Genomic DNA, 21,360 nt, shown 5'->3' on the forward strand with positions numbered 1-21,360 from the left:
GCCGGGATCACGCCCAGAGCTGAAGGCAGACGCCTAACCACTGTGCCACCCAGGCGCCCCTGTTATTGAACTTTTATTTTAATATTCCACTTTCCTTTCTGAAGAGTAATTCTTGAAATACGCTTTTCTCCCCACAGTGTATTTTCTTCTAAAAGTTAGATTTCTGCTACTACCTGATGGAATAGATTATTGTTTTTTTTTTTAAAGATTTTATTTATTTATTCGACAGAGCTAGAGACAGCCAGTGAGAGAGGGAACACAGTCAGGGGGAGTGGGAGAGGAAGAAGCAGGCTCATAGCAGAGGAGCCTGATGTGGGGCTCGATCCCATAACGCCGGGATCACGCCCTGAGCCGAAGGCAGACGCTTAACCGCTGTGCCACCCAGGCGCCCCTAGATTATTATTTTTTAATGTGTAGGTTGTAGTCAACTTTAGTGGGGCTGCAGAGGTTAAAATTCAGATGTTTTCTTATAGTTTGGGAGTGTCAAGTCATCACTCTAGGTAACGCTCTTTAAGTAGAATGTGTAAGTCTCCTGTGGGGTGTTGGGTAAATGGCCAAGGAAAGAGTTCGTTGAAATCGGGAATAACATCATAACAGTTTTTCTTGTTTCTCTTTATCAGATCCATTTGGTCTTCATGGCCTCCTAGTGCCCTTCCTTTATGTGCCCAAGTTATTGGGTTCAGTACTGTGAAGAACAATAATGCTGGCACCACTCCCACTGTAATAGCCAAGATTGATCTCGCAAGAATTGTGGGCCAGGAATGGTCCTAAATATGTCACACATAGTATCTCATTTAATCTCTGTATGCACGTGCACATACAGCAGAGGGAACACGGAACATTCGGAAATTTGACCTCGACTTTTGTCAACATTCTCTTCTGTGTGGAGGGAAGATTCGAGCTTCCCATGCTCTGACTGAGCCTCACATCGCTCACAGAGCTTATCACAGTGCCCTGGGAGCAGTAATTCCTTAAGAAGTGTTTGTGAGAAAGATAGGAACACGTTTAAGTACTCTAAGTACTGCGCCCGCTCTTCAGACTTTCTCTGCCTTGGGTGTTTGGTTTCTTCTTTCTTGCACGCCATCCTTACTCATGACTGTTCTGCCTCTTAACGATGCTTTTACATATTTTTTGTGGCAGAAGGTCTGCCATAGTAACAGCACTAATGAAGCACATTTTCCCCGTGGCACAGACATGGCCACCATCTTTCAACAAAAGAATCACAGAGTAGTCCAGAATGTTCTGCTCCTATTGAAATGATCAGATAAACATAAAAATATGTTAGAAAAGTTTCAGAGGTATAAAGGAATTGCAGCTTTTTTTTTTTTTAAGATTTTATTTATTAGAGAGAGAGAGAGCACAAGCGGAGGGAGGGTAAGGGACAGAGGGAGAGGGAGAAGCAGACTCCCCACTGAGCAGGGAGCCTGACAGATGCCAGGACCCTGCGACCATGACCTCAGCCAAAGGCAGATGCTCCCCCTACTGAACCGCCCAGGCACCCCAAGAATTGCAGCTTTTAACATTATATTTCCTCTTTGAAATACCAAGGGGAACTTCTGCACAGATTTTCTGATGTGATCACTCCCTGCAGCAGTGTTCTTTGAAGGCCTGTGTGTGTCTGCACAGCTTGGGAATCGCTTATAACTCTTAACATCTGTTATTAGGTGTTGTGTTGTAAGTATTAGAACTCAGAACATTTTCAATTAGTAAGTGAAGAAGGAATTCACTGTGTCAAACTCTTAAAATGTGAACATAGAGAAGCATGTTTTTAAAGTACTTCAACTCTGAACAAAATACTTGCTAAATAATAAAAACTCTGATATTTTCTTAATTTAAAATAGGCACACTTAAATTGCTGTTTCATATTTTTCGTAGATATTTACTGCTCTGTTTTCTTTTCCCATAGATAGTGTTCTCGTTTTGCTTTCACCTGGGGGCATGTGTCTTTATTTACCAGACTAGTTCTCTGGTTCCTTGAGTGCTATCTGGAATATCATACGCGTGGTATGTGATGCAAACGGATGCTTCCCAGAAGCTTTACTGATTATGAGGTTTCAGGGAAATCTCCCATTTTATTTTTAAAGATGCTCTCTCCCTTCTCTTCTTGGTCCAAAATATTTTACCCAAAGCCTGACTTTGGCTCCAGAGTGAAACAGGCGTGGCTTCAGTTCTTGCCCCATCACTTTCCGCCACAGGCCCCCAACAGGCTGTTTACACTTTCCAGGACTTTGTTTCCCGTATGCAGTTTTTAGGATTTTTGTGAGGTTGCCTGTATTTATATCATCTGCTCAGTAAATGTTAGCAATTGTTTTTATTTTCAGTAATGGTGATTGTATTAGCAGTAACAGTGAGTTACTATTTAATGTTGGCTTTTTTGGTTTGTTTCTGGTTTTGTTTTTTTGAGAGAGAGAGAGTGTGGGGGGAGGGGAGAGGGGCAGAGGGAGAGAGAGAATCTCAAGCTGGGCATGGAGCCTGATGCAGGGCTGGATCTCACGACCCTGAGACCGGAGCGGAAATCAAGAGTCAGATGCTTCACCGACGGAGTCAACCAGGCGCCCCTCAATGTTAGGGTTTTTAAAACAAAAAAATCACTTTAGAGTATTCTGATAGTTTGGCTTATATGTGTGATGGATTTGAAAGACACATGATAATACTCAACTCGCATTCTGTCCAGGCATGACACCTGAAGGCAAGTTAGGATGAACTGTCGGGATGATATACTTACTGTGTCTCAACAGCATGTTGAGTTTTTCTAAACCATGATTTTCAAGTCCATACTTTATTGTAAGTAAAATTTATAATAAAAATTTGTGTTCAGATTTCATAAAGCAGTTTTAGAATAATGAGCAGGCTCTAAGGAGCATAACTGGTTCCATGTTTCCAAAAGAACAGAGTAGTTTTGTGCGGTCAGGCATCGTGCTTCCCTTACTGTTCCTATTCAAGTAACTAAAAGGATGTATTTTTGCTTTTCAGTCACTCAAGACTGCTTGCAACTGATTGCAGACAGTGACACACCCACTATACGGAAAGGTAATAAGTTCATCTCCCGTAACTTTGCTGCTTACATTCAATCACTTGTAAGACTGTATTCAGACTTTCATCTCCAATCAGCTGTCTGCCTCCAAACTTCTCAGAATCAGATGTAAAATAAGAAACTTCAATTTATTCAAAATCATTGGGGAATAAATATTTAGGCTAATGTAATAATCTAACAGACAGAATTACCTTAGAGACACTAATACTTAGAAATTTAAAATAATTAATGTATGATAAAACAAAATCAATAGTAAGCCAAATTCAAGGAGTTTTTTAGAAATCATTTTGGCTTCTCTAGTGACTCGAGATCATCTTCACAAATATTAATTCCCCTATTGTATTAGGTGTTAGAAATCATAATAGGATGAAGATAAAACTGAACCGATCATAAACATTTTATATTAATTATTAGTAAATATGTAATATGTGCAAGTAAATCTAACTGTTTTATGATAATCCAGTGTGAAATGATTGCTTTATATTGTGCCCATATCTGCTAAAGTCATACAATGTTCCAGTTGCGCTTAGCAATGAATCAAATACGTACTGTTCTTCACGTTCATGGAATTTACCTTTGGATGAGGGGGAAACAAGAAAAAAAAAAGCAAATGAACAAGTGAAAGTAGAATGATAAAATTAAGTACTATGGGGAAAACTCCAGCAGGCAGGGGGCAGGGAATGTCTGGGCTATGAACCAGAACAGGGAGTTCACAAGTGTCGGAGGGTTAAGCTGGGGGCCGGGAATGGGGAAACAAGAAGGAGCCCGGAGACTGAATTTGGATGGGCCTTTGTAATGAGTGCCAGGAGTGCTGTCTTGCATCTGTATTTTTCTAGTGGCTTTAATTATCCGAAATGTAACACAAATACTAAACTATTTGAAATCCTGTTATTATTTATCCCTCTGCATTTTCCAAAGTCCCATGTTTGCAACTTTAATAGGCAACAAACTGTTTGCTAAGAGTTAAAATGAAGTCAGAAGAAGACCTTAAGGACCAAAGCTAAAATTTTAAAATTATAAGTTAGGAAAAGTTTGTTTTACACATTTGGCCAAAACAAAAATGCTGTCCATCACACAGAAAGATGAAGCTGCTACTTGACTGTGAATGTGACCTGCATGGAGGCTTGTGCGTGATCTTTCTGGTTGGTGGCTGCTTTCCACTGACCAGGGTGCTCATCTGCGTGCGTTGCCCCTTGGACGTGCAGGTTAGCCTGGTGATGCCAGCAGGCCTCGAGCAGCATGTAACTGTTAGTGGGCACGGGCTCCCTCAGCACCATTGCTCGTCCGCATCCCGTAAGGTCTGGTATGTTGTGTTTCCATTTTCACTTGCCGCAGGATATTTTTAAATTTGCCTTTCAATTTTATCGGACCTGTTAGTTGTTCAGGAGTGTGTTGCTTAATTTCCACGTAGTTTTGAATTTTCCAGTTTTTCTCCTGTTACTGATTTCTAGTTTCATGTCATTGTGGTTGGAAAAGATACTTGATGTGATTTCAGTCTTCTTAAATCTGTTCAAATTTATTTTGTGCCCTAACATTTTATTTATCCTGGAGAATTTTCATTGTGCACTTAGGAAGAATGCATATTCTGCTATTGTAGGATAGAATATTCCATATTTATCTGTTAAGTGCATCTGGTCTGTAGTGTTGTTCAAGCACACTATTTCCTTATTGATTTTCTTTTGGATGATTTATCCATTATTGAAAGTAGGGTATTGAATTCTCCTACTCTTATTATATTGCTGTCTATTTCTCCCTTCAAGTCTGTTAATATTTGCTTTATACATTTAGGAGCTTCAGTGTGGAATGTATATATACTTTTCATATCCTCTTGAGGAATTGGTCCACTTGTCATCATATAATGACCTTCTTTGTCCCGTGTGACATTTTTTTTTACTTGAAGTCTATTTTGTTTAATATAAGAATAGCCACTTCTTGTCTCTTTTGTTTACCATTTGGATGAAATACTGTTTTCCAGCCCTTCACTATGTGTGTCCTTAAAGCTGAAGTGAGTTTTTTGTAGGCAGAATATGGTTGGATTTTGTTTCTCTTTCAATTCACTCAGCCACTCTATGCCTTTTGACTGGGGAATTTAATCCATTTACGTTTAAAGTAATTATTGATAGGACTTATTCTTTTGTTGATTGTTTTCTGGTTCCTTTGTTCCTTTCTGCCTGTCTTGATGTCTTCCTTTGTGGCTTCATTATTTTGTGTATTGGTATGTTTTGATTCCTTTCTGTTTGCGTTGTGGGTGTCTACTACAGCTTGCTAAATTTGTGTTTACCATGATGCTTACATAAAGCAACTTAGTTTTAGTAGTCTATTTTAAACTGGCAAAAACTTACATTTGATTTACATCTTTTTATATTGTGTGTCTATTAACAAACTCCTGTAGTTATAATTCTTCTAATACTTCTGTCTTTTAATTTTTATACTAGAGTTCAGAGTGATCTATACTCATTACAGCCATTTCTTTCAGGTTTACTGGCGATTTGTTTTAGCCCTTTGATTGTATTGGATTTTCTTGATTCTTCACGTTCCTTGCAGCTTTGTTGTCTATGCAGCTACCTCTCTTCCTCCTCATGGACTGATTTTGACTGGGAGACACTTTTACTGGTCAGCAATGCTTGATATTAGCCACTATAAAGCCTCCAAGAGCAAGGCTCCCTTTGCTTCCTCCCTTGGAGGAAAAAAATCTGTTCTCTGCTTTTCCTCAATCATGCAAAACAAAGCAAAACAAAACAAACTGCTGGCTGTAAAAGAATGTCCTCCCCTTTTCTTTTTTTCTTATTGTCGCAGGGATCAAGCTCTTTTGGTTGTTCACCACAAAGTATGGGGTGAGATGGAAACCAGCTCCACAGAAGGCACTCTGAGAGGCCATGTGGCCAGGTGCACACTCAGATCTCACCATCCCTCCATGGGGGAATCACAGATGGAGGCTGTCTCGGTGCTGACCGAGGCCCGTCTGGGGGAGAGATTGATGTGAATACGTTGAAATTGCTCCCCTTACCTATATAAATGTGACTGCTTCTCGGTTTGTGCTTTACTATGTACTCTACTTCTTGGTGGGGTTCTGAATTTCTTTTCAGGGTATTTGGCATTTTCAGGGTATTGTTAAATCAATGTTTCTGTGGAGGGATGATGTGTAAGCCTTACTACCCTGCACCTTGCTGACATAATCCTTCATTTGGAACTTGAAATGTGTCATCCCACTGTCCTTTGCCTACACGGTTTCAAGTGAGAAATCAACTGTTAATATGATTGAGCATCCCTTGCACTGGAAGAATCGCTTCTCTCCTGCTGCTTTCAGGATTTTCTCCTTGTCCTTTCTTTTAACCGCTTAGTTATAATTCACCTTGGTATGAATCTCTTTGAGTTTATCCTTTTTTAGAATTCATTCAGCTTCTTGGATGTGTAGATGCATTCTTTCTTCAAAGTTAAGAAGAGTTTAGCCCTTATTTCTTCAAATACTCTTTCTGCTCCTTTCTCTGCTCCTTCTGAGATTCCCATAATGCAAATGTTAGTCTGTTTGAGGGCCCCTTGTGCTCTGTTCCCTTTATTTCTTTTCTTTCTGCTCCTTAGACTGGATAATTTTAATTGTTCCATTTTTAAATTTTTGGATTCTGCCTTCTGTCTGCTCAATTTGTTCTGTAACCTCTCTACTGAATTTTTGATTTCATCTATTTTACTTTTTAGCTCACAAGTTCTATTTGATTCCTTTTTTAACAAAATATTTTTTATCCATATACAGATAGTGTCTGTTTGTTCATAGATAATTCTCCTAGTTTTCTTAGGTTCTTTGTCTGTGGTTTCCCTTAGCTTTTTAAGCATATTTAAAAGATGTAAATCTTTGTCTAGTAAGTTCAGCATCCAGGCTTCCTCAGAAATGGTTTCTGCCAATTTCTTTTTTTTTTTCTGTCAATGGTCCATAATTTTCTGTTTGTTTGTGTGCTTTTGTCAGTCAGTTGTCCCTTGTTCCAGGAGGCTACATGTAATGTACATCTTTAAAGTTTTCGATTGACACCAGCCTGGGGAACTGCTCCTATCTGAAGGAAATCTCCAGACACAGACACCTGGGGGGCATAGTCAGTTAAGCATCTGACTCTTGGTTTCTGCTCGGGTCATGATCTCTGGGTTGTGGGATCAAGTCCTGCATCAGGCTCTGTGCTCAGCGTAGAGTCTGCTTAAGACTCCATCTCCCTCTCCCTCTACCCCTCCCCTGCTCTCTTCTCTCTCTCAAGTAACTAAATAAATCTTTTTAAAAATGGAAAAAAAAAAAAGAAATCTCCAGACAAATGCATAGCCACAGTGATTTGAGAACATAGCAAATATTATACCCACCAGCGCCAGCAAGGCGCCACTGGAACTCAGGCCATCATCTCCACAGCTGCTGCCAAGTTGGAGAATGGGGGATGGGAAGTGACCAAGCAAAAATACTATAGTTCTTACTGAAATTTAACAGGCTTTTTCTTTTTTTCATTAAGTACTCTCTTGGTTGCTGTAAGTTTTTTTTTTTATTAGATTTCATATATTCAGAGATGTTGATTCTGTAAGTTTTGCCAGCTTAATTGCTATTTTGGTGGAGGGACTTATTCTTTGAGCTTTTTACTTTGCCATTTTCCATGACATCCCTGTGACATCTATAATTACATCTTTAGGGAATATCTATTGACCACTCTGGTCTAGAATAAAATTAATATGATTCCTCTTAATTTTCTATATTCCTTCTGTCCTCCACCATACATTTTTTGCGTACTAATATTTCTAAATATTTATATATGTACTATTAAAATTTATGTTTCTGTTCCTTGTTCTGTCAACTTTAATACACAGCCTTGGAGCCCCAGGTATTACAAATGAGGCCATCGATGACTTTACTATCAGTATTTCTCATCTACTTCTCTGTGTTTGTAAGTTTTATAATTTCTACATTGTCACGACATAAAACTGTTTCTTGCTTCTATTTCAAACCATTCTCTTTATGTGCTTTTGTCTTGCTTCGTTTTACAGATAAATATATTTAATACCCTTTGCAAGTGCTTTTACTGTGCTTTCCTCATTCATGTCTTAGTTTCCTGAATTTCACTCTTGACTAGTTTACTCAAAATGGGCTCATGAGAATAATCTTCATTAAGTTTCTGCATTGATTAAACTCTATCTTTGTAGTTTCTTTACTGTAAGGACAGATAGCTAGCTGCAAAATCCCCGGTTTCCCCTTTCTTTACTTGAGTTGTAGGAATTTCTCCACTCTCTTTTGGCATTAAATGCACTTTGAAGAAAATTAAGGTAAGAGAAATTTTTCTTCTTATAAGTGACTTGACTTTCTTGCCTGATTACACAAAGAATTGTTTATTTACCTTAAAAAGTCAGTACATATTTTACTCTGTATCTCAGGGTTTACTGCTGTGGTAGGTAACTTAATAACTCCCAAAGACGTCTACAGCCTCATCCCTGAGACTTGTGAGTATTGTAGGTCACGTGGGAAAGGGCACTTTGCAGATGTGATTACAATAAGAAATTTGGGGGAACTACCCTGACTAATCCGGGTGAGCCCAGGGTTATGATAAGCGTCCTTAGTTGGGTCAGAGTCAGAGAGGTGAGGTGAGGATGAAAATGAAGATGGGGGTGCCTGGGTGGCTCAGTTGTTAAGCGTCTGCCTTCGGCTCAGGGTGTGATCCCAGAGTGCTGGGATCGAGTCCCACATCAGGCTCCTCCGCTATGAGCCTGCTTCTTCCTCTCCCACTGCCTCTGCTTGTGTTCCCTCTCTTGCTGGCTGTCTCTCTCTGTCAAATAAATAAATAAAATCTGAAGGAAGGAAGGAAGGAAGGAAGGAAGGAAGGAAGGAAGGAAAGAAAGAAAAAGAAAGAAAGAAGAAAAGAAAGAAAGAAGGAAAGAAGGAAAGAAAGAAAGAAAGAAGAAAAGAAGGAAAGAAGGAAGAAAGAAAGAAAGAAAGAAGGAAAGGAAGGAAAGGAAGGAAGGAAGGAAGGAAGAAAGAAAGAAAGAAGAAAAGAAAGAAAGAAAGAAGAAAATAAGGAAAGAAAGAAAGAAAAAGAAGAAAAGAAGGAAAGAAAGAAAGAAGGAAAGAAAGAAGGAAAGAAGGAAGGAAGAAAGAAAGAAAGAAAGAAAGAAAGAAAGGAAGAAGGAAGGAAGAAAGAAAGAAAGAAAGAAGGAAGGAAGAAAGAAAGAAAGAAAGAAAGAAAGAAGAAGGAAGGAAGGAAGGAAGAAAGAAAGAAAGAAGAAAGAAAGAAAAAGAAGAAAGAAAGAAAGGAAGGAAGAAAGAAAGAAGAAAAAGAAAGAAAGAAAGAAAGAAAGAAAGAAAGAAAGAAGAAAGAAGGAAGAAAGAAGGAAGAAGAAAGAAAGAAAGAAAGAAAAAAGAAAGAAAGAAAGAAGAAAGAAGGAAGAAAGAAGGAAGAAGAAAGAAAGAAAGAAAGAAAAAAGAAAAGAAAAGAAAGAAAAGAAAGAAAAGAAAAGAAAAAAGAAAAGAAAAGGAAAAGAAAAAAAAGAAAAGAAAAAAGGAAAGAAAAGAAAAGAGAAGAAAAGAAAAGAAAGATGGGCAGGATGGGATTGGTGCCTGGGAAGACGGAGAAGGCCAGGAACCAAGGAAAGCAGGCAGACTGTAGGAGCCAGAAAAGGCAAGGGATGGGCTTTGCAGCTTCTAGAAAGAACACAGACTTGCCAACACCTCGATTTTTGCCCATTTTCTGATGTTTAGAACCGTGAGATGGTAAATGTGTGTTGTTTTAGCCACTGAGTTTATGGTAATTTGTTACAGCACCAACACAAAACTAATGAAGCTATATGGAATTGACTTTCCTGCCTGGGGTGCACCCTCCCCGTCTGTGGTTGCTGTGCTTGACTTTTTATTGTTGCTGGTTTTGTCTACCAGGGTCCCAGTGACCTGTATGCTGGTAACTCTTGACCTGTCTTATAGGCCTTATGCATTCTATAGTTCTCTATATATTTTTCAAATACTAAACTCTTCGTTTCCATCTTACTTTGTTTTGTGCAATACCTGTTTCCTGTTCTGAAACTTTTATTTTCATTTCAATGATTTTTTTCCTCTGCGTCTTCCACGTCGTTTTAGCCAACGTGGAAATTTCTTGGACTGTGAGTTTGTCGGAGATTTTGGTGTGCATACAAGGGCTTCTTCTCCATTAGGGAGTTGATTTTTGCTGGCTCTTTGTAAGTTGGCCACTGCCAGGACCTGTCACTGTTTTCTTGGCTTCCCCCCTCCCCTTCCACACTCAGCCCCAGTGCGATCCCAGTGACTTTTGGCAGCCCGTACAGCTACTCTGGAGAACATGCATCTGTCTGCTTCTTTCGCATGACTGAACAGGAGGTAAAAAAGGACAGACATTATTTCCACAGTCGTGTTGATAGTGGAAGTCTCTTGTTTACTTCTGCCTTGCCATCTAATTATTTCATACAGGCAATGATGAAATTTACTGTTACTCTCCCAATAGAATTTGACACTTGATGACTCCCTTCTTGAAACACATGCTGCCCTTGGTTTGTTTCTCTAACCATTTTCTTACCCTTTTGGCCTCTCCTGTTTGAATTTCTTTGCAAATTACTCTATAATGTATGTCCCCAATATAGATGTTCTTCAGTCCTCTGATATAGTCTTATTCTCTTCTCATTCTTCTTATTCCTTTGGCGTTCTTCAGTGCTCCTCTGCTGGCACTTAGCATGCATGTGCTGGTGGTTTAAATGTCGATCTGTAGCCCAAACCACTTATCTCCAAGCCTATATACATACCTCTGGCTATTTAACATGTCTGTCTTTACAACTTGGTGGCATCTCGGCCTGGACTGTGGAAACTTGTCCCCACGTTTCCTCCTCCAGTGTTCCTATTTCAGTGAGTGTGATGACTGTGTCCTCGGTTGCTTCAGGCAGAATTTTCGGTATCATTCTTGACTGTTCCTTCTGACTCAGTACATTAATCTCAAAACTCTATCAGTCATCCCCCATGAACATAACCTGAATTAATCTATCTCCCTTCATTCCCATCTCACCATCCTGGTACAGACCACCATCACCTCTCCCCTTGGCTGGTTTCCTTGGCCCCCGTTTTGTACCTTTTGTTGTCTGGTAGCCACAGAGTGATATTTTTAAAACAGAATCATCATTTCTCTCCACTGCTCACACCCCAACGGGGCCTCCAATGGCCCTTCGTATAGCTCAGCCCCCATGGCCCTGCCTGGCTGCTTGTGTCCCCCCCTGAGTCCCCTGCTCTGCCCCAACTACAGAATCAAACCTGTCATAACTGTGGATTTCCATGCCAAACAGCACTTGTTTTATATAAAAAATTACCACTTCTTGAATTGGTCGTCATAATCTGCCTTCTAAAAAAGTATTATCAATAGCTTATCCCCAAAACTGTTTGCAGCAGCCGTATGATAAGATTAAAAAATCAAGAGAAGTAACCAAATACGATAGCTGTGATTGACAGCTGCTTTCTGTAGCGTTGTTTTCAGTTACTGAGGGAGGTGACACCGGCAGTATGAATGTTTGCAAGGAAATCTGTTCATAAAGTAGAAAAGAAAACAAGTATTAGTGAAATATATCTGATTTTTCTTTTTTGTTGTTGTTCAGGATTTAATTGGGCATTTTTTCAATTTTTAAAAAATTTATGTTCAGCTAACTGACATACAGTCCATCAGTAGTTTTTGATGCAGTGATCAGTGATTCATAAGATGCGTATAACACCCAGTGCTCATCATACCTGGTTTCTCGATTAAATGTTGTCAAACCAGACTTTGTTTTCATAAAAGTCAGAGCAGGAAAGAGCTACTCTTTTTTTTTTTATTAATAGGTACTTTTTTTTATAATAATTTTTTATTATGTTATGTTAGTCACCATACAGTATATCCTTAGTTTTTTGATGTAAAGTTCCATGATTCATTGTTTGCGTATAACACCCAGTGCTCCATGAAATATGTGCCCTCCTTAATACCCATCACTGGGCTATCCCATCCTCACCTGCATCCCCTCTGAAGCCCTCAGTTTGTTTCCCAGAGTCCATAGTCTCTCATGCTCATTCCCCCTTCTGTTTACCCCCCCTTCATTCTTCCCTTTCTTCTCCTACCGATCTTCCTACTTCTTATGTTCCATAAATGAGTGAAACCATATGATAATTGTCTTTCGCTGCTTGACTTATTTCGCTTAGCATTATCTCCTCCAGTGCCATCCATGTTGCAGCAAATGTTGGGTAATCGTTCTTTCTGATGGCTGAGCAATATTCCATTGTATATATGGACCACAACTTCGTAATCCAGTCATCTGTTGAAGGGCATCTTGGCTCCTTCCACAATTTAGCTATTGAGGACAATGCTGCTATGAACATTGGGGTGCATATGGCCCTTCTCTTCACTACGTCTGTATCTTTGGGGGTAAATACCCAGTAGTGCAATTGCTGGATCATAGGGTAGCTCTATTTTTAACTTTTTGAGGGACCTCCACATTGTTTTCCGGAGTGGCTGTACCAACTTGCATTCCCACCAACAGGGTAAGAGGGATCCCCTTTCTCCACATCCTCTCCAACATTTGTTGTTTCTTGCCTTGAGCACTTTCAAGTATACGCATAAATTATTTTCACATATTAATCCTGGCATTCTGTTCATTTAATTTCACATATCATTGTACACATGAAGTTTTCAAAAACATTGAAATACATCAAGTATTTATAGCTCAGTGGAGCTGGGAAGTTCAGGCCTTATACTCCACAGCACATCTGTATTTAGCTGTGGACTAACAAAGATAAGCAGTAATACGCTTGGAATTTACTTACAAATTCTCAAATATTTATTGTTGGTGATGCTTTCTAGTTTAGAAAAGCATCCTCCAGAATAGGCACTTCATGCATATTTTCTTGTCAGCACTTATCCACAGTCTAATTAGCATGCTAAAATCTAAGTAAGTTTAAGATGTAGAAACATGTTATAGTATTTATGCTTAAGTTGATAATTACTTTAGCTTTTAATGTACTGTTTTTTCTGTTTTCTTAAAGGATTTCAGAGTCAGTCAGCACATACTCACAGACTGCAGATGCTGTGCAGGGCTGTGTTCTTGGCATGTGGCCTCATGGAGTATAATTCGTGGGTGCACACGTGTGTGGGTGTGTATGTGTGTGTGCGGGGGGGCAGAGATACAGAGAGTACATAAAAACCAGTAACCATGGACTGTCTCTAGTAAGACTGTTTCCAGCAAGATAGGATGAAATGCCAAAAGCAAATGTCAAGAGAACAGAATACATACCTGATAACTACTTGTTTTTCTTTCTGTTCTGACAATGCAGCAGTGAAATTTGGTAAAAACCAGTTCACTGATTTTATAGATATATGGATGGTGTAAAGAAATAGGAAATCAACTAAAGGTATTGAAAAAAAAAGTTTAGTCAATTAATCTCTCCAGCGAGAACGTAAGCACGCAGTTTCGGGAACGAGCGCTCACCTCACAAGGACATGTTACCCCTGTGGTTGCGGTCCAGCTCACACCGTTCCAGCCATCAGCTCATGAAATACCTTTAAAAATAAGTAATACGAGGGACGCCTGGGTGGCTCAGTTGGTTAAGCATCTGCCTTCGGCTCAGGTCATGATCCTGGGGTCCTGGGGTCGAGCCCCGCATCAGGCTCCCTGCTCAGTGGCGAGTCTGCTTCTCCCTCTGCCCCTCCCCCTGCTTGTGCTCTCACTTTCTCAAACAAAGAAATAAAATCGTAAAATAAATAAATAATGTGACGCTTTTGAAACACAAGCATGGGATGCTTGTGGGCAACTGGGGGTACACCACTGTTTTCAACTGGTTTATGTTGAAAGTTGGAGTAGTTAATCCCATGGCTATTTGCTGCCCGTCCCCTGTCGGCCAGACATCATTTCAGTCCCCGGGAAATAGCCAGGAACCAGACTTCAGTGGTGCCTGAGCCCGGAGAGGTCCGGATCTCAGACATGTGCTGCTTTGAGGGGAGAAAAGGCCCTCTTCGGTCAGAGCATCAGGCAGGTGTCCCCATGGCTGCAGGAGTGGTCCCCTTTCATCATCAGTTGTATTTTACAGTGGTAACAACGCGGAATTCATTCTTCCTCATATTTGGGGCACTCTGCATTTGAAAGTGCCTTGGGCACATGATCTCATTTAAACGAATGTAAAACGACGGTGTTGTAATCTTTCCACTGCAGTGCTGCTCTGTCGAAACAGGGGATGATGCGTTTGCCTCTATGACTTGTCACCAAGGAGAGCTTTTCTCCAGGGACTGTCCCCTTTCAGTGTGGCACTGGAGGGCTTTCATCCAAGTCCAGTTTCCTCGCAGACCTTCTTGGGAACAGCAGAGCCAGGCAATCAGGCCTGCCGAATACTGGGCGGCCCTCTCTCCCCGTAGGAGACAGAGGCGCGTCCTGGGAGCCCACAAGAGGAGGGATGAGAGCACCGGGGTCCACGGCACCTGTGGCTCCTTTCGTGGTCTCCCTCACAGCCGCCTGCCCTCCACCTGTGGGCCTGCCAACTTGGACGGCTGTTGTAGGGCACGGAACTCAGACTCACAGTGTCCTTTCCTTTGTGTGATCACCTCGGGTTCTTTACTTCTCCACAGTGTCCAGGAAATACGGGGTTCTTCTTTTATACTCTTCCCTCAAGAATCCTATTTGGAAGAAGTTCGGATATGATGGGTTTGCCTTGGGGGAGCCGCTGAAACAGGCAGGTTCACTCAGCAGGTGTGCTTACGAATGTGGAAACCTCCCCAGCCACCATCTCCTATGGCAGCCCCCTGCAAAAATCCGCAGGGAAATGGTTCTTTCAACTCAATCTAGGACAAGTTGTTCTTCTCTGAGCTTCTGGCATATTGTCCTGTGAACAATTGTCCTGTTGTATTATTTCCCTTTTTGTAATGACCAAGGTGAAGCTTGGGGACACATGTGGTCCAGCATTACCAATTACAAGGGAACATCTTTTAGACTATTTTAGACCGCAGTTTCATTTCACTATTCTCTCCTTATAGTACCACTTCCCCAATCTTCTTTTCAGTTGTTTTCTGCCATTTTATTTATACTCCCCACATTCTTAACGTAGCCTCAGGGTTCACCGTTTACTGCAGTATTTTTATACAATGGTGAGAAACCCAGTGAATTTAACGCTGTGAGTTCACAGGAGAGAAGTATTTGTACCTTCCTCACATGCCTCAGGGCACGGTGTTCTGGCGTGGAGGCTGGCGCCCCTCTTGCCTACCCATTTCTGTACCCCTGGCTGCTCTGTGCCCCCTTCCTCGGGCTCTTGTGCTCGGTGGCACCCCCGTCACTCCCCAGTGAAATGGGGTCATGGAGAATTTGTGTGCTGACCAGTAACCACTTCAACTTGCATATCAAGGGCTAATATCACCGAGTTCTTGACCGCGTCCTAGTAGAGGTTGTGTCTTGGTCATTTCCCCCGCTGCCGCTAAGCGCTGTGCTCATGCCCTGCTGGGGGGGGGGCTTCTTCCCCATGCCCCTCACTAAACGCTCCCCGTCCTAACTCCCCTCCTCTCTGGGAACCAAAGGAAAACCAGAAACTCTGTCCATGTGTCATTCAGAGACATTCGGTCCATCTGATCCCATCCAGACCAGGCTCTCCAGTGAAGACCGCGGAAACACACAAGACTAGGAGACAATGCAGACATTTGTTCGGACGTGCTCGCCCTGGGTTCTCAGATCGGAGGGGTGCCAGGGGGCGCGGTCGTGTGCAAACCACGGCTGAACTGTCAGTGGAGCGTCCTCATTGCTCTCCTTTGCCTCTTTGTTGAAAGACGAATTTCTCCTCTAAGTTTCAGACTCGGGTGTAGCCGCTGAGCGGAGGGGAAACACTGCTCTTCTCACGAGCTGTCTGTCTTCGTCACAGGAGCTTACACGTTCGTTCCGTGGCTGCTGAGCTTTAAAAGGGGAAGAGCGCTGGAGGAGAAGGAGAATAAGATACTGGTGAAAGAAACCGGTTACTTCTTTATATATGGTCAGGTAGGTGCCCTGCCCACCTGCAGCTCCTGCCCCGTGTCTCCCTGCCGTGCTCCCTTCTGACCAGTGTCTTTGGTTTGTTCCCCAGGTTTTATACACCGATAACACCTTTGCCATGGGACACCTAATACAGAGGAAAAAAGTCCACGTCTTTGGGGATGAACTGAGTCTGGTGACTTTGTTCCGATGTATTCAAAATATGCCTGAAACACTACCCAATAATTCCTGTTATTCAGCTGGTAAATAACAGTTCTGTGTAAATAGAAAGACGTTCCTCGATATACCGTGTGGTTTTTATTCTCTGGAAGGATAAGCTAGTTCATTTGAAACGAGACAGATAAAATCATTACTGATAGTTGTATCGTTCTTCTGTACCTGGAGAAGGGGCAGTAATGTGCTAGCCGTCAGCACCCAGAGCAGTTCTCAACCGCATTTTCTTCAGTAGATAATACTGGGTAAGAGCACAGGGATGATGACCATGTGCCGGGCACCCTTGTCTGCCCCTGACCTGGGCTCCTTCATACGACCCCCCCATTTCAGGGCGGCGTCTGAGACCCAGAGAGGTAACGCACGTTGTCCCAGGTGCCACAGCTTCCAAGTTCCGGAACTTGGAGTAAACCAACCGGTCTGACCCCAGAGCGTGAGCCCCCAAAGCTGCTTTTGTTTGTGCTTTTGTTATATGTGCTGCCGAATAAAGGCTCTTGACCGGATCGAGGGTCCGGTCGGGTTGGCTGGTGAAGAAGCGGCGAGAAAAGAAAATAGAAAGGGAGGGCTTGGTTCACTTCAGGTCTTTGGGTTATAATTGCCAACGTGGTCTTCATTTTATTTTGGGGGTAAATTCATCAAAGCTGGTATTAGAGGGAAAAAACCCATATTTGCCTCTAACACATGTATTCCTCCCTGGAGATTCTGACAAATCCATTGAGAACCCTGAGGAATGTCTTCAGTTCCAGACAGTTCCCTGAAACACAGGCCTGGAGACTGGCCGCCTCCTCTGACGCCCTAAGTTTCGAGGGCATTTGCTGCCAAGTGCACAATCACTCAATCAGGAAGGAAGGAAAATCGTTGGTAAAAGCGGAGACGGTTGTCACTGTGGACTCGCAGCCACAACAGCTGTAAGGGGATGATGAGGAAGTGTGTTGAATTAAACTCCCTAATTTTCATAAAGAGATGCTCCCCTGCGCCCAGTGGTGACCGGTATCCTGGCGTTGCAGAAAACCCGCAGAGCGGCCTGTCTGCACTGAGTACCTCGAGCTTCCCCAGGAGCTCCCTGGGGCTGTGTCTGGTGTTTGCCCCCAGCTCACGCTCTCAGCCACACTTCCCAGGGGCCTCGGCTTTTAAGAGTGGTTCACTAGACCTTAAGTCTGGGTCTCAGTGCCATAGCTTTGTGTGATGCATGAGAAACGTTCTCCAGGACGTTCCAGGGGTGCGATTCTAATCGGTTCTAGCGCCAGTCCCCTTAAAACCATTAACAGCTACGTGTTAGGACGTAAGAGCGTGTAGCGCTCCCATGCACAGCAGCGGGGAGGTCATGCAGACGGTCCGCGTGAGGAGCCCAGCGTAACGCCGAGCACGGCTCTTCCGCAAAGCTGGTCCCACCACTTCCCTAACAGATCGAGTGTGTCTGTGGTGGAAGTTAGAGCTGGGTGCTGTAATCTGGAAGGGCTGAAATACCCAGTAACTCAGTGTTAGAGTTTTAGACAGAGCCTACTTGAGAATCGTCCATTCACACAGACTTTATTTTGAGACTTAGTCTTACTTAATGCTCCATGATCGATAGCCTTTGTCAAAATACCGGATGATCCTCAGTCTCTATGGTAACAACTGATTTATTCAACACATAAATTCCAGTCTATTTTTTTTTTTACTCTTTAATGTAGTCCTCAAATGCTTTGCTAATCCTTAAAAGTGTGCACATTACCCTTCACGATACCTGAAACTATGTTCTTCTGTTTGTCATCTGTCTTAGTCCATTACAAAAAAACAAGATCCTTGGAGACAGAATCTTTTGTCATTCTGATCACAGCCCTGTGCGTGTCTAGAAAGGTGTCTGGTACATCGTAAGTTTCGATAAACTAACACTGGCTGTTGCCTGAGGAGATCTGGGTGCTTTGGGCTTGGTGATGGATGTTAACATACGGGACATGGTTTGTGTAAATACATTTTCACGGCATCTTCATGAAAATGCAACTACTTTTTAAATTGTTGGTTGAAAGTATTAACAACTTCAACATTATTTTGTTTGTTAGTTTCTTTGTTTCTTCTCCCAATTGTCCTTTCTTTTCCTTCATGTTTGTCTTTTAAAATGGGGTCCCTGCTGATGTACTGAGTGCAGTTCCTGAATTGCGGTCTGAGTTCCCGAATCACAGAACACATCATAGTAAATTAAGCACATACAGATTTATTGGTCAGTTTTGAGAAGCTAAGTATTTTATTGCTTTTGATTACAAGGACAAATATGGTCATTTAAGGAAACATGGAAATACAGAAGGCTGTAAAAAATAATCCAAATGACTCCTAACCCCATGGTCTGGACTCCAGAGAAAAACGATGTTAACAGAGGGGCTTTGCTAATTAAGTGGTGTTTTATGTTTTATTCTTAGTAATCTACATATTTCATATGCACTTGTAAGTGTGTGTTTTTGCAGTGTCTATTCTGCATAGTGTGTGTGTACTTTCTGTATTTCTATTTTGTATTTTTATTTAACAGCATTATTTTTCCGTATTTCTATTTTGTATGTGCATTTTACACTACTTTGAGCACAATTATAAACAGTTTTGTCAATAAAATGAAGCAAAACCACTTTTAATCATACACTATCCCAACAAGGGGTGTGCTATAATTTACTTAATTTTTTTCTTCTAATAAGAAAGACATTGTTTTCTGTTCAGAGTCTCCCTTGTATAGATAGCAGGCGATAAATACATTTATATCTGTTTTAAGTCTTTCTGCTCATTTGCTTTAGCTTTTTTTGTTTTTAGGCTGGTAGAACAGTGCCTGGTTTAGAAGTCTGCAGGTGTCACTCGAAGTGTGAATGCCTATGTTAACATTTTTCCAAAGTAACATCGTTTTATTTAATGCACCCCCCCCCCGCCGCATTGTACAACCACTGAAAGTCCCTGTAAATCATTGTTTTCCAGGCATCGCGAAGCTGGAAGAAGGCGATGAGCTCCAGCTTGCAATCCCGCGTGAGGACGCTAAAATATCACGAGATGGGGACGGCACGTTTTTTGGTGCGTTGAAGCTTCTGTGACCTCCTTACACCTTGTCTGTGGCTGTATTCCTTCCTCCCTCTGTACCTCTAAGGAGAAGACACTTAACTGGAAATACCCAAAGGAAGAAAACCAGTAGTTACCGTAGCCTTTTCTGTGTGCTACTAGGCTTTGATTTGCTGAAACTAGACCAAAACAGGAAATTTAACAGACAACCACAGCCAAAGGGTGTCATGTGAATTACAAGAACGAGGGCCCGTTTAGGGAAAGATAGACGCCGCCTTCACGCTATAATGCCGTGTTGAACGACTTACTCATGGCTTCCTGACCTGGCAGGAGCAGGGGTGCCAGGGGGCAATCCTCATTTCTTCCAAAACGGCATTCCATCATCGACCGCGGAACTCGTGCCCGTGTCTGTGGGACATTAGGACGTTCTTGGGAAATCTCAGGATCCAACCCTTCTCTTTATGTTATATACGTCCCTCTCCTTTTGCAGCTAACGTTGTGGAAAGTTAAAAAAAAAGGGGGGGGGAATCTTATATTTGACACATGAGAATGTAATTAAAAGCTTAAATTGAAATATATTAAGCAATTGGACTTAAAGTACAGGTACCATTTAAATTCTTCTGGTTTACTTCAAGTTTGCAATTTTTATCTATAATATTACATATCCCCTGATGGACCAACAGATATTTTTCACAGGAGAGAAGTCATTCTCTCCTGTGTCTACAGCTAACATGTATTTTTTTCTAGCTAATTTCAGTCACTTTAGAAACTTCACTGTGGGGTAATTATGATTCTTACACATGTGAGCATGAAGTGAAAAAAGAGCTCTAATTATTCTTATGTAAAAATAAAATCTCCAATAGAAGCTAGTGAGTACATTTACAATAATGGAATCTATTTGTCCTTTATTTCCTGTTCTGTTTTAAGCTGCTGCTATTATCCCAGCCTTTAAAACATACTCGTGTTATTAGCTTTACCGAAGTTGAGCTTTCATTAAAGTTCTTGGCGTCCTGGAGGGTGTTGGGTGGCATGTGCTTGTTACGCCGAGGATGTGCCAGAGACATCACCCTCCTTTCCAGTAATAGAGAATCCTATTCACAAATGCTGTCATAGCCGTCTTTGTAACATCGATCTCCCTTGTTCTGCTTGTCTTTTTTGTAAATGTCATCGGCTTAAGGAGTTTACTTCCTTAAACAGTTTCCTTCTCTCGTTTAAACAGTAGGTAGAAAAAATAGACCCTGGTCTACACTCATTTTCTCCAGTCCACACTGAAACGTGTTTAAGAATATGCTTTTCAAAACAAAACAAAAAATGATTTGTATTTTGTGTCGAAGATTAAACTTTGTTTAAAACTCTGATTACCATAGTTTGGGCTTTTTGGTTAAAATCAAATATAGTTTGCAACTTACCGTGTTTTACGACATTATAATTAAAAAGTTTTGGCGGAGCGGGTGTCCTGATCTAGGAGGTAAGTCATGGTCCTAGCGTTGCTGCTACCTTGAATCGCCAAATAAAGAACTAAAGTGCCCTCTGCCTGGCTTTTTGATTGAGTTTGGTTGACACCACTCATCTTTTGGTTTCTCTCCCTGTAATGAAATGCCATTTTAAAAATTCAGGGCAGGACGCAACTAATGAATCATCGAACTTTGCATCAAGAACCAGGGATGTACTGTATGGTGAATAACATAACATAATAAAAAATATTATTATAATAAAAAATATGAAAAAAAATTCAGTGCAGGGACTCCTGGGTAGCATAGCCGGTTGGGTCCCCGACTCCTGGTTTCAGCTCAGATCATGATCTCGGGGTCATGAGATCAAGCCCTGCGTCAGGCTCTGTGCTCAGCGGGGAGTCTGCTGGAGATTCTCTCTCTCCCCCTCCCCCCACACACATGCTCTCTCTCCCGCTCTCTAAAATAAATAAATCTTTAAATAAATAAAAATTCAATACATACTCAAAACATGATAAAGTAATATGCATTAGGGTATGAAACAAAGCATTTGAGATTGTGAATATCTTCCATATTTCAAAAAGAATGTATTCACGTCGATATTACACAGATAGATATAAAAGCAGTAATTCTTAGAGCCTATGGATAAAGAAGATAGTGCTACAGATGGGCGGGCTTGTGCACCCGGCC

At 41.5% G+C, this 21,360-nt stretch overlaps 1 protein-coding gene across 1 annotated transcript in view; it reads left to right on the forward strand.

Annotated features, from left to right (window-relative positions):
• TNFSF13B (TNF superfamily member 13b) overlaps positions 1 to 20,577 on the forward strand; it is a 33,798-nt gene extending 13,221 nt beyond the window's left edge. Inside the window, exons 3-6 of the mRNA XM_002915857.4 lie at positions 2,974 to 3,030; positions 15,891 to 16,003; positions 16,089 to 16,239; positions 19,142 to 20,577. Of these exons, the coding sequence (XP_002915903.1) occupies positions 2,974 to 3,030; positions 15,891 to 16,003; positions 16,089 to 16,239; positions 19,142 to 19,254 (434 nt within the window). The 3' untranslated portion in view covers positions 19,255 to 20,577. The remainder of the gene's footprint in view (positions 1 to 2,973; positions 3,031 to 15,890; positions 16,004 to 16,088; positions 16,240 to 19,141) is intronic.
• Positions 20,578 to 21,360: the final 783 nt, after the last annotated feature.

Source organism: Ailuropoda melanoleuca, chromosome 7, assembly GCF_002007445.2.
Source record: "Ailuropoda melanoleuca isolate Jingjing chromosome 7, ASM200744v2, whole genome shotgun sequence".
In the NCBI taxonomy this organism is placed as follows: domain Eukaryota; kingdom Metazoa; phylum Chordata; class Mammalia; order Carnivora; family Ursidae; genus Ailuropoda; species Ailuropoda melanoleuca.